This window comes from Astyanax mexicanus, chromosome 24 (genome assembly GCF_023375975.1).
Source record: "Astyanax mexicanus isolate ESR-SI-001 chromosome 24, AstMex3_surface, whole genome shotgun sequence".
Classification (NCBI taxonomy): Eukaryota; Metazoa; Chordata; class Actinopteri; order Characiformes; family Acestrorhamphidae; genus Astyanax; species Astyanax mexicanus.
The window spans coordinates 29,747,037-29,761,651 of NC_064431.1; the positions used below are offsets into that span (position 1 = coordinate 29,747,037).

At 36.3% G+C, this 14,615-nt stretch overlaps 1 protein-coding gene across 1 annotated transcript in view; it reads right to left on the minus strand.

The window, feature by feature from the left end:
- gnai2a (guanine nucleotide binding protein (G protein), alpha inhibiting activity polypeptide 2a) overlaps positions 1-7,293 on the minus strand; it is an 80,453-nt gene extending 73,160 nt beyond the window's left edge. The window contains exon 1 of the mRNA XM_007254555.4: positions 6,455-7,293. Within this exon, the coding sequence (XP_007254617.2) occupies positions 6,455-6,572 (118 nt within the window). The 5' untranslated portion in view covers positions 6,573-7,293. The remainder of the gene's footprint in view (positions 1-6,454) is intronic.
- Between the last annotated feature and the right edge of the window lie 7,322 nt (positions 7,294-14,615).

Genomic DNA, 14,615 nt, shown 5'->3' on the forward strand with positions numbered 1-14,615 from the left:
AAATCGATTTTGAATCGAATCGTGGCCCCCAAAATCGGAATCGAATCGAATCGTGAGATAGTAATCGATTCCCACCCCTAAAGGACAGGTAAACCAGCTCTTCTGAAGGTAAGAAAATACTCAGAGATGTTGAGGCTTGTCTGTGGAAGGAGCTGCTGCGGCTCAGAATTCAATGAAGTGCAGAAACCATGAGGGGAAATTTCCATCACCCCCCGTCAGAAAGGAGAGGGGGAGAAATAGAGACTAGAAAAATACAGGAAGGAGGAAAATAACGGGCAGTGCTGGAATTCAGCTGGGCTCAGACCGCCACACTGGATTAAAGCCTGATCAAAGTTTAGAAAACTGAGGAGGAGATCTAGAATTCTAAAAGAAATAAAATAAGTATTTTCAGGTATAAAAGTTGTAAAACAGTTCTGTAAATCATAGAACACACTGTCGCAAGGCCACAAGATATCAAGCTAAAAAAAAAAAAAACAATTATTACAACAACTACTAACGCTTTCAAATGGCTCTGCGAGTTGCCATGGTTCTATACAAAACTGCATAGAAAACAACCATAACAGCAGACCTAACAGAAACTAAAATAAGAGATGTTTTTTTAAGGGGAGAAGAAGACTAAAAGAGAGGAGATCCTAGTAAAAAAAAAAGCCATAACAGGTTTATAAGAACAATCATCATTGCTTCAGAAGCCAATTAAGATTGTTAATAGCATAAATATTAGGAAATATTAGGAAAACACTGACATATCAATTTTATTAGCATATTATGCACTTCAGCTCCAAAGTGGAGAGAGGAAAAAAGAGAATTCCACCATCTCCCAGCACTAGCTAAGAGCTAAAAACAGCAACTAAAGCTCCTCACACGTCCGCTCCACTCACAGCCTTCCTCTGGGTCCGCCTGCCGTGGGGCAGAGGAGAACAGAGACACGTCCCATCCACAGGCTAGCTAAAAACTCAGTCTTAACAGGGGGAGCGTTCCCACGTGTCTGAGATCAGTGCCAGGTTTCCACTGTCCAGGCAAAATGTGACCAGTTTAAAGGAGTACTCCAGTGTTTTCCAACTGGATCTCAATCTGCCACGTCTCGCCTGTAGCACACTGAAGATAACCAGAGACCTTTGCTTTGAAGCTTTTCCATGTGCTAAATCTGCTAACTCAAAACACACGCACACTAGAAATGGCAGGTGCTTTAATTTAAAGAGATACTCCAGTGTTTGTCTACTTAAGACTCTACCATTCACATTTCTAGCATTTGTAATAAATGGTGTTTTTTTTTTTTACAGTCTAGAACCCTTGCCGACCAAAAATACATGTGTAATAGAAGTAGGGCTGCAACGATTAGTCAATATAATCGACAACGACGATTATTTAAATTTGTCGACTAATCGTTAATTTGTGGCAGTACATTACACAAAGTGCTGGGGACAGAAGCGCAATGGGAGATCTATTTAGTTTATTTAGTCTCCAAACATGCCTAAACACAACAAATTACATATTTACTCACTAAATATCAGCTGTTTCTATTGTTTTTAGAGATGGAGGACATGGGAGAAATAGTCCCTGAATAATAAAAAAAAAAACAGATTAGCAGATTAGTCGACTGCCAAAATAATCTTTAATTGCAGCCCTAAAAAGAAGTTAGGATCCTGTGGTAAGTGTTAAAGTTTAAAGTGATGGACAACTGAATTGTTGTAGTATGTAAACTTACATACTAAACTGTTAAAATGCCCCAACAATACCCTATGGTTTTATAGTCCACAAACCAACGCCACGGTTCTGAGCACAGAGAATAACTGTTCTAGTGACTTTTCCACACTGACGAGCTTCAGCACGGAAGGCTTGGAAACCAGACTGGGCATGGTTTTCTTAGTCAGATGGACCAGCTGGCGTAAAAAGTCACAGTTCTCCATTTTGCATTTAGTTAGTATGCTCTGGACCAGACACATCCAATGACTGCCATGGACGACACATTGTGCACTTTGTGATCCTTATTTAGCAACACAGCAAATGGAAAAAGATACTGTAACCAGTCTAACAGGTCCGCACCTGCACGGAGTGATATAACACAGCCGTAGTAACCATTTGGCCATGCAGTGAAAAAGACATCAAGGGCGGCAAAAATACTTATATACACTGACAGGCTACATCCCTGAGCACTTTATAGATCTTTATAGAGGTTCGGTAATTACAGACTGTAGTCTATAGAAACTGTATCACTTTCTCAGCATATTTTATATTATCTCTTGCACTGTTCTTCACTTTTGGTCAATACCACAGGATTACCACAGAGCAGCTATTATTATTCGGGTGGTGGCTCATTCTCAACACTGCTGCAAGACACCAAATTTAACACCTAAGACCTTTTAACACATTCATTACGAGACATGAGCAGCAACTCTCATGACTCAAACGTGAAGGCACCTTGGTGTGGGTGTTACTGGCAATATGCAATATATGCAACTGTCAGACTGTGAGACAATCGGCCAAAGTCTGTGTCAAGTTTTGCCCTTAATAACCTTCATCTTCAGAGGTATTTTACACACAAACAATGGGCAGCTTGCTAACATTAATTTAAATTTGAATACCAATTCTATTGATACAGAAAAGATTAAGTATTGATGAAAGGTTTATTAAAAAAGCAACAATTATAATTATCAAATCATTTATTTCATTGCCCCTGATTATCCAACAGTAGGTTCCACAGGTCAGCAAAGCCACAAATGACCCAACTCGTCTAGCCGTGCGTCACGCTACATCCTCCTGAGACAGTGACTCAAACCTTGCAGCTGATGAAAGCTTATCTGCACTGTTATTACACAAGACATTCATTAAGATCGCCACACGTACCAAATGGCAGCAATTAGCCCAAGAAGCTGGGACTGCAGGGGCGGGGAAACTCCTCAAGAGAGTTTCTCTGCACAAGTAAATCACTTACACACATGTCCCTCAGGGATTTAGCTAACATACCTGAAATCTGAGCTGCTTGTGTTTGGGGAACAAACATTGTTATGCAAGATTATTAACAGCTTCTGTTTTACGTCTGGTGAAAGGACACATCCACCAAGAAGCATGGAACACATCAAACATACGGTATATTTAATGTGTTTCCTTTTTATGCCGCTGTAATTCTAGTTTTAGAAACCCTATTTTTTTTTATCTATAGCAGAGCAGCAAGTGAGCATGGCCTTATGCAAGGCATTGATGTTACAAGTAAAGAAAGGTTCTAGATAGTTACGAAAAGGGGTTATTTGATCTTAAACTATGAGTGGTAGAACAATTTCATCAGTTCTTTGAACGGTTGTGGCTATGTATAAACAATGCCTTTACTAAATCTAAAATTACCACCCCAGTAGACAGTTATTTTCAGTCACAAAAGACGTGGCTCCAATTTCTATGAAAGGAAAGAAACCAAAATACTCAAAATAAAAGATCAAATTATAATTTCAAAAAGCATATTTTACTTTTGACCAGTATAAACACACCAAGTAATACTTCAACCAGGCTTGTCATTTAGAATGTCTCTTTGAAAGCAGCATGCATTGACAGACATAACATATATCTCATAACAGTACAGATACAGTCTTGACACATTACAGTCTTGTTACTGTTAACTGATAACCAAACGGTATTAATTAATGAAGTTTTTAATGCGGATGTGACCCAAGTTACTGTTGCAGCTCTATTTTTCATGTTTTGTGGTTTTCAAGAATGTTAATAAATGACATTTTGATAAATTTGGCTTCTTTTTAAGTATTGTGTCAAACTTGTTTCACAAATGTGCCAGACATTTATACTAAGCTTTCAGATCTCTTCAGGTGCGTGTGTGTGTGCATACTGCAATGCTAAACTTCAGGTTTCTGGTCGACTCTATTATAGGCCCAGTCGTACCCTCAGTGCTCAACCAAAAAGCCAGATCTGTACCTTACTGATGAAGCAGCTTTGCAGCATTTCGCTCCAAGGCCTGCCGTCGTAATATTTTACAGCAGAGTTCAATTACAGTGATGGCTTAATCCACTGAAGACGAAATAAAAATGGCAAAGAAACTCGCACTCAGCAAATGGTGCTGCCTGCCAGCACTCAATCACACCACACACAAGTTCAGCGAAAGAGGCGAAGCATTACGACACGCGGCTCCTGCCGGATTTTACTTTCCACATTTTCTTCAGGCTCAGGCTCGTAGCCAAGCCTGCAGACTGGGCCACGGGCCTGCTGAAAACAGTCCTTTCCTGCGCAAACACACAGAATTCTCCATTTCTGTCAAAACAGGGAGGCAGAGGGGAGCAAAGTGCGCCTGCAGTGTGACCCTACTGCAGCTCTGCTCAGGGGACGCGGCAGGCGGGTGCCAGCAAAGCCTGTCAAAATATTCCCCACAGATGACACAAGGGCAGACGTGTTGCAATCGACTGAGTCAATGGAAAAATCCCTATTTCTGTCATGCCACTCGTTCTCTTTTAAAGAGACAATATATGAGAGCGAGACAGAGAGAATGTTGCAACTTGTCATACAAAGCACTCATAAAAGAAGATGTCAACTTGTAATAAAAAAAGTATTTCAGCCATTTTCCTTTGTTTATATAACAGTCTATGGCACCAAAACTATGTTTTGATCCAAGTTTCCCATTATTTATCCTAACTCTAAGCTCCCCTGGCAACTTTTGCCTACTTTCCAACAATCTAGCCAAATACAGCTCTGCTGAGATTGAAGATAACAATGAGAGGGGGTGTGTGTAAGAGCTTGTGAACAACTACTAGGCTGAAATAAGAGCCAAATGTGTGCCAAACCAGAGCAAAGTGGATCTGTCATCCTGTTCAAAGTGATGGTTCAGAAAAAAAATAATAATCTCAGGCCCTGAATAAACTTGTTCACTTCATTAGTTTCGAGTGTATCAGGACTGTATCTAGATATGGGCAAGCCACATTTAGTAAAAATACGATGAGCAAATGTGAAAGCATAGGGCTAAAATGTTATTAGAATACAATCCAGATAATAGTCTAATAAAGTAACAGGTGTAATCAGGGTCTCAGGAATTTGCAATAGCACCACACAGCTAATATTAAGTGATGTAGCTAACATAATAACCTGATAAAGCTGCCGTTCCTCACTTAAAATGAGATTATATCTACTATAGTGTTAAACATTTACATGTACATTAAAGATCTAGTAAAACACTAAGATTCCAAACTTTGGCACTGAAGAGCATGCATGTGCAACAGACATTGCAGGAGATGCACTATTTTTTATAGCAAAACAATTTAAACACACTAGTAATTTTTGCAGCTTGATACATAAAACATCAATCAGATGTATGTCCAATATCATTCAGATTACTGCAATATTGCATACACTGAGTGAGGGCTGGACGATATGGCAAAATTTTATATCACAATTTTTTTTTTTTTTTTTTTAGTGGACATGATACAATTCTGATATTGATATGTACAGTGTCTCAGAAAATTAGAATATTATATAAGACCAACTGGTATGTTTGGCACAGTGGGCAGTGTGCCAAGCCCTGCTGGAAAATGAAATCTGCATCTCCATAAAAGTTGTCAGCAGAGGGAAGCTTGAAGTGCTGTAAGATTTTCCAGGAAACATTTGGAGACTTTGGACTTGATATAACACACAGTGGACCAACACCAGCAGAAGACATGTCTCTCCAAACCATCACTGATTGTGGAAATTTCACACTAGACCTCAAGCAGCTTGGACTGTGTGTCTCTCCACTCCTCCTCCAGACTCTGCTCCCTTGATTTCCAAATGAAATTCAAAATTTACTGATCATGAATGTCAATAATGGTCAGTCCAGTGTTTCCCCACAAAATCTAACAGCGCTTAATACTTCCTCTGCTGATAACTTTTAAGGAGATAAGGATTAGGATTTCATTTTCCTGCAGGTCTTGGCACACTTCCCACACTGCCAAAATGACCAATTGGTCTTATATAATATTCTAATTTTCTGAGACACTGATTTCTTGGCTTTTAATTGGCCATAATAATTGTCGACATGATTGTTGATGTTAATTTGTAACAGAACTGCACTACACAAAGTGCTGGGGACAGAACAGCAATGGGAGATGGGTAAATGGCTCACTCACACAGATTACACTCAATTTAGATTGTATCCAAAACTGTGCAAACACAACAGATTACATATTTAATTACTATTTAATTACTTTAATAAATATAATTACTTTAAATTAATATCAGTACTTTCCACGTTTAAACAACATCTAGACATTTAAATGCTGTTTCTATTTGTTTCAGAGATAGACGACATAATAGAAATAATCGTTGACTAATCGACTAACCAAAATAATAATCCTCAGATTAGTCGACTACCAAAATAATCATTACTTTCAGCCATGAGAGAGAGAACTGAGAGAGAGACGGACAGAGAGAGAGACGCACAGAAAGAGAGAGAGAGACAGTTTAAAGGGGGTGATCTGCAGACACTTACCCAACAGCAGGAGTTTCACTTCTTTCGCAGCCTTCTCTCCGTCCTCTCGCAGGCTTTTATCGATATGCCTGGACCTTTCGGCCGCCGCTTTGTCCTCCTGACTGACGGTACACCCCATGAGTGCTCGCTTCAGGGCGCCGGAGGTTAAAAACGGTACTTTAGAGAAAAAAATGAGGATTTTATCCTCTTTAACTGCTTGTTTGTGTGTGTTTGGGGCCCCTGGCCGCTTTTAACCTGCCAACTTCCCCTTTTCTGAGTCAAAAAAGTAGTTTTAAAAGTAGGGAAACTCTGGTTAGCTAGCTGTAATTAGCTACAGGTGAAATCCAGCCGCTGCAGATTAACGTTAGTTAGCTTAGCTAAGCTAACTTTTGACGTTAATCAACGAACAGCCAAACTTAGAAAACTCAAATGCGAAAAATATTAAGAAAAAGGTAAAAACAGCGGCTTTACGGATCCAAAACTGAAGAAGTTAAGTAGTTTAACATTACTTAGACAGTGAAAATCGCGAGTCTTTACAGCAAATTCGCCGAAATCCACCAAAAAACACCAAAAACTAACGTAAAGTTTTCAAACAGACTCTGAACGGTCCGCCCGCGCGCAGCAACAGCAGCAGCAGCTCGAGCCCTCAGCCCTGGATCTCGCTCGCGCTCTAAACACAGCAGAAAAACGGGAGAAAAACGCCGCCGTGTGCGGATTTCTCAGCCCCGCTCTCTTCTCCACGCCGTTAATCAGTGCCGCCCGACAGCCTCCGACCAGCGCTCCGCTACCCCGCCGCGGCCCCGCTCTGATTTCTGCTCTCTGGTCGCTGAAGCGCCACACCCGAATAGCTGAGGAGTTCCTCACAGCCACAGAGCGGGACGCGCGCGCTCCGCCCCGCCCACCAGCAAACGCTGAGCCGCGGGTGATCATGGGAAATGTAGTCTGTTTTGTCTATTTTTTCGTAAATATTTCTCTTTTCTCGTGTTTTATTTTTCGCTTAAATTAATTACATATGTAAAAAAAGAACTTATAATTATAATTAATTTACTTTAGACTTTAAATTTGCATCTGCAAACCGTATGATTAAGAACAACACAGCCAAAACAAATATATTTTAATATTAATAATAATAATAATAATAATAATAACAACCAAAGTGCTTACTTAAGACATAAAGACGATTTATACTGTATACAAATGCTATACATTTCTATGAAGCTAGACATATTTTAAGGAATGATTTTGTTTAGTTTTTATTCTCAGTCAACTGATTTAATGTATATAGTAATGCGATTATCCCACGTTTTTTAATTGTTGGTCAACATTTTTTTTTATTTGGTAGGATTACACTAGAAACCACATGATTAAGTACAACGCGGTTAAAACTACACGATTATAATGTCTTTCTTTATTGCAATAACACAACACAATGAACAATACAAGCGTATAATTTTTTTGTTTTTTCTGAAAAATAGTTATATACATGAAGGTCCCATATCCCGAATATTAAAATAATTTTAAACGCCTTGCACGTCCATTATTAAGTGAATTGCTTATTTTGATAATACTTTTTTATTATTATAAATAAAATCTTCCTTAATTAATGAATTGAGGTTGGTGGCAGTCAGATTTATAGCAGGTTGAAAAACATTGGCTTTTCTCTGCTGCCCTCTTTCGTCCATTTATGCACATAGCAGGTCAATTTCAGCCGCTTTATCGGAAACTCTTAACCATTTGCATCTACTCTCATGGGGCACTTTATTAGAAACACCTACCTACATTGAGCTTCCACTCAGTGGCCACTTCATTAAAAACATTTACCCATGTTGTGCTTCCATTCACTTGCCACTTTATTAGAAACACCTACCTACCTTGTGCTTCCACTTACTGGCCACTTTATCAGAAACACCTACCTACTTAAATACCTTGTACTTCTACTCAGTGGCCACTTTATTAGAAACACCTATTAACTACCTTGTACTTTCACTTCCAAACCTTGCACTTCCACTCACTGGCCAATTTATTAGAAACACCTACCTACTTTGTGCTTTAACTCAGTGGCCACTTTATTAGAAACACCTACTACTACCTGGTGCTTCCACTCAGTGGCCACTTTATAAGACACACCTACTCCTACCTTGTGCTTCTACTCACTGGCCACTTTATTAGAAATACTACCTACCATGCACTTCCACTCAGTGGCCACTTTATTAGAAACACCTAACTACCTTGTACCTCCACTCACTGGCCACTTTATAAGAAACACCTACTACTACCTTGTGCTTCTACTCACTGGCCACTTTATTAGAAACACCTATCTACCTTATACTTCCACTCAGTGGCCACTTTATTGGAAACACGGTGAGTCTGTAATTGCTCTAAAAATCAGAATTAATTTACAGTATTTATATAAACAAAAACAAGGCAAACATTTCTCATTTTTTTGCTGTTTATTGCAACATTGTTTACAGTACAGTAACCGCCAGCCATGTACTCAATATATGGAGAATAAAGAAAAATAAAATACATTTAACTGGCTTTATTCTCCCCCAAAAAGCACTTTTTTAAAAATTATTACACTGTGTGTTTTTTGTTTGTTTTAATCATGAGACTAAACCTCTTGGGTCTATTTACAATGTACAAACTAGACGTGTACGCGGGGTATAAAGGGTTTACACGTATTTACAGCCTGTATAAACGCCAACACCATGTCAGTCATGAGCTCATACACACACACACACACACACACACACATATTCAAGAGGGAGTAATACACACACATAGGTACACAAACGCATCATACACACTGCACATCAGAGCACAGGCTGGTTTAAGCACATCCCCCTGCTGTTGGTTTGTGGTACTGTGTGGATTTAATCACTAGCTACAGGTTTCAGTCCCCAGATCACACAAACCTGTTCACCACGTGTTCACTAACAGCACACATTTATTTAAAGTGAAGCACTTGTGCTAAATTAACTGGGTGGAACTCAATGCGTGTACTCAACGAACACTGGATAAAAAAAGAGGTGTCATGATTAATCGATTAATCAATTTAGATATTGGTAGATTAAACTCTACCCTCTGAATGAACTGACATTAATATGCTGTAATATCTCTGTAATAATGTCATCCACAAACCTTCTTAACTGTCAGAGAAAGTCAATGTAAATGGTTTTATTGGAGTAATTTTGGAGCATTTCTATTGGTCCATTCATTATGAAATTTTATAACAATAAGAAGAATAACTGTAAGATTTACATTATGTCATAAAATGAAAAAACAAATTACTCAAATAAATACATTTGTTATAGGCTTCCTAAAAGCTTTATTACATGATTTATTATCCCAATCCTGATTTGTAAAAAATATATAAGCAAAATCAAAATAATTGATAGATTATTGGATTTCTAAGATTACTTACACTACACTATAATTTATGCAACAAACCAGGTTAAGGACAAAAATTTTTATGTTTTATTATGCTGTTCAAAACTCAATACATTCCATTTACTGTGGCCTTGATAAGAACAAAAAATGGAGATAATAATAAAAATATGTTTTATTATGCTGTTCAGAATCATGCAAAAACATAATTTTTATTATCATATCCATTTTTAAATGTCACAATAAATGGAGCAATACAAATATTTTACAATCACTTCTATCGAAAGTTATTTTTATGATTTTTATTATTATTTATTTAAAAATAATAACCTTGCTTACAAGTCTGTTTCTTATTTCGTATTCTTAGCCTATTCAACCAATTTTGGAACAGGTTAAAAGGAAATAAATGCAACTAAACAGCAAATTCTCAGCAAATATGTGTTGCTGAACTTCAGAATTAAGGCTCATTTACGCTCAATGTTAACTGTGGATATGGATGAAGCTTTCTGTCATTAATTTGCATATTATTTTTCCAGTGGTTATGCTCCATTTCATCTGTATCTGTAAGATTTTCAATAATGTGCACAAATCTGGACAAAATAATCACAGATAACTCAGTCTCTATTCTCTATCCTTGTTTTCTGGAACCGGTTTGTGCTTCTGTGTGTGAACAGTGTTTCAGAACTGGGAATAAAAAGCTGTAATCAATCTAGAATGTGCTTTACTCTCTTACTGAAATCCCCACTGTGCTTTCAGCACTACAGTTAGAATGTATGATATAAATCAGTAAATATGACTCTCATTATAATCTGTTTATGGTTACGAGGAAGAAAAACATAAAAATGTGGAAAAATAGATGCATTTGATCAACAGCTCCTGTCTACACACACACACACACACACAATACAAACAGTTCTGCCATCATCATTAACAGCACTCAGTCTTTACACACCTTTAATATTCATCAGATTCACAGAAACAGAGCAGGCCTTAGCCCAATCCCCCACTCACATGTCTGCAGAGCGAGAAAAATACTGGCAATTCTCTGATAACTGGCACATAATACACACACACTCTCTCTCTCACACACACACACACACACACACACACACACATGCAGTAAATTGTGCAGTAATAATCTGAGAGGTGGGAGATTTTGTGCTTTTGAGGTAAAACACACTACGTAATACAGTTCCACTACTGATACAGGCAAACACAACATAAACATAATGACAACGCAAAATGAGAATGCTGTGTAAAATCTACGAGAACCCTAAAGTCTCAACCAGGAAACCAGTGTTTCAAGGCTTTTTTGTTTTGGTTCTGCAAAAAAGAGGCTCGACAACAGCAGCAAAAAATACAATACACTACTGTTCAAATGTTTAAAATCCACCTCCAATGACTGAATAGATCATATATAATATCATATATACAGCCATTGGTTTAGCTCCTCCCCCAATGACTGTATAGATTATATATAATATCATACATACAGTCATTGGTTTAGCTCCTCCCCCTAAGAACATATATATATATCATATAGTATATATTAAACAGTAGTCCAGCTCCTCCCATAATGACTGTATAGATCATATATACTATATATACAGACAGTGATTTTGCTTCTTCCCCAAAAAGCATATAGGTCATATAGTATATATTGTATTGTATTGTATATACAGTGTCTGTATATATGATATTTTAAATAATGGAAAAAATAAGAGAGCACAATGCTTGTTAACTGTGATTAAAACCAGGGTTATTCCACCAAATATTGATTTCTGAACTCTTAAAACTTTATCAATATGAACTTGTTTTCTTTGCATTATTTGAGGTCTGAAAGCTCTGAATCTTTTTTCTTATTTCAGACATTTCTCATTTTCTGCTAATAAATGCTCTAAGTGACAATATTTTTATTTGGAATTTGGGAGAAATGTTGTCTGCAGTTTGTAGAATAAAACAACAATGTTCATTTTACTCAAATATATATGTAATCTTAAATATATATATATAATCAGTGTTTAGCTTCTCCCCTAATGACTGTACAGATCATATATATCATATATACAGGCAGTGATTAAGCTCCTTCCCCAAGAACCATATAGGTCATATAGTATATATTGTACTGTTTATACTGACAGTGGTTCAGCCCCTCCTCCTTCCCAGTATATATATATATATATATATATATATATATATATATATATATATATATATATATATATATATATACGTATATAGGTACATATGTATATATATATATATATATATATATATATATATATATATATATATAGGAGTTATATCGGGATTCAATCAGATTTAGCAGTGTATATGTATCAGCACTGCTATGGGGAGGTCAAAGGTTCAAATTAATTTTTTATTCTGCTTTTGAACAGTAGTGTACAAGACTCTGAACCTCCGCAGGTTCTGACTGGGACTTGTGCATGATGTTACTGTCTTTCAGCCTCCGACAGCAGCAGGGTCATTTAAACCACTGAGCTGAAGCATTGGGATATCACACACACACACACACACATACATACAGTTACACACACACACATATGGTTGATCGACCTGTCCACGGAACACTTCACAGAACTAGTGAAAAAGTACCACAAGTCAAAAACACACATACTGTATATCTCAGGTTTACGTCTTCTTAAAGATACTGCATGATACTCACAGCTACACTACACTTTCCACATGATGGAGGGGATGGATGCCACACACACACACACACACACACACACACATACGCACACACACACTCGCAATACTTTCCACTGGTTGTATAACGGGCCTACATAGCATAGAAAAAAGGTAACTGTTACTGAGGTTAACACATTCCTTTACAATGTTCAACATCCATATCAATCAGTTCATTATTTACTGAGGAGTTTGTATATGCACTCAGATACACACAATAGACACACACACACTCTCACACACACATTCACACACTCCTTTGAAACATTATACAATTAGTAGTACGAAGGCCATATAACTCTGTCTATAAAATATATTAATTCATGAGTTTATTACACTTGGTCTCTAGAGTAGGTAAGTGTTTTAATGGCTCTATATTGTGCTTTACAGCTGAAAGTGCTAAAGCTAAACTGCGGCAGTCATCACCATCACGCTCGTGCTCAGTCAGGAACTGGCCTCGATTCTGCGATTAATTCATCTGAGAAACTGGGTTTTGCTGCATTGTGGAATTAAAAAAATATTCTGCATATTTGTGAGTGATCAGTTTTTGTGCGCCATTCAAATTTCACAATGAAACAAACTCCTAGAATATCCTCTGGTTCAGCTTTAAGTGATTATAGATATTAAAAGGATTGAGACATAAGAAAAAGGCCTTTTTTGTTTTTTTTAGAATGTTTTATGTGTTGGAACATAAAAAAAATATGATTTATAATTTTATTCCGAAAACAAGGAAGTAGAGTGATTATACATATTGCTGAATTTGAACTTAATGTCAGCATGTTTAAACTGATTGTAAAAAGTCAGTTTTAGACTGGTATAATTCTTTATAATAATTTAATTTAAAGAATCTAAATGAGAGCATAATAAATAAGTGCTTTTTATTTTTCTGTAACTGGCATTTGTGTAGATTTTTTTTTTTACTTTATTTAAACAGATGTTTTCAAATCTGGTCTCAATCAGCTTTTGATACACTGACAAACTGAAATTAGCTCTATTTTAAACTTTTATATATTCTTAATTTTTTTGCTGATTAAGCTGAATTTGAGGTCATTTTTTTTGATAAATAGGTTTCATTTTAGCTGAATGTGATTGTAACCTAATTCATTTTTTTTTTTTGTCAATTTTAGACTGGTTTTATTCTTTAACACTCTAAAAAATCAGTATTAGAACATTGTAAATAAGTGCTTTTCATTTTTCTGTAAGTGACATTCATGTGGAATTTGTTTTTTATTTTTCAATTTATCTGAACAGATGTATTCTTTAAATCCACCCTTAATCAGCTTTTGATACACTTACAAACTGCAATTAGCTCAATTTTACCTCTTTATATTCTTTATTTTTTGCTGATTAAGTTGAATTTGAGGTCAGTTTTTGATAAATAGGTTTAATTTTAGCTGAATGTGATCTTAATTATAGCAGAATTCAGCTGAATTAATCTTTTCTTGGTCAGTTTTAGACTGGTATCATTCTTTAAAATACTCTAATTTAAAGAATCTAAATAGGAACATAATAAATAAGTGCTTTTCACTTTTCTGAAAGTGGCATTCATGTGGAATTTTTTTTTACTTCATCTTTAAATCTGGCTTCAATCAGCGTTTGATACACTGACAAACTGCAATTAGCTTTGTTTTAGTTTTTTATGTTCTTTTTTTTTGCTGATTAAGCTGAATTTGAGGTCAGTTTTTGATGAATGTGTTTCATTTTAGCCTTAAATTAGCAGAATTCAGCTGAATTGATCTTTTCTTGGTCAGTTTTAGACTGGTATAAGTATTATTATTTAATAATTCAAATAAAAAAAGAATCTGGATTAGAACATTGTAAATAAGTGCTTTTCACTTTTCCTGATAGTGTCTCTCATTTTTTATATGGTAACTTGTTAACATAATACACTGAATAACTAAATATTAGTTATATTATGGTAAAGATAAATGATTAAAAGCTGAATTTGAGGTCAGTTGTAGAGGAACAAGTTTAAATTTAGTTGAATTTAATTTAATACATTTAGTCTCAGACAATTCTTTATTATCCTCATTTACAGAATTTGAATAGATTAGAAGAAAAATAGTGAAAAATAAGTACTTTTTTT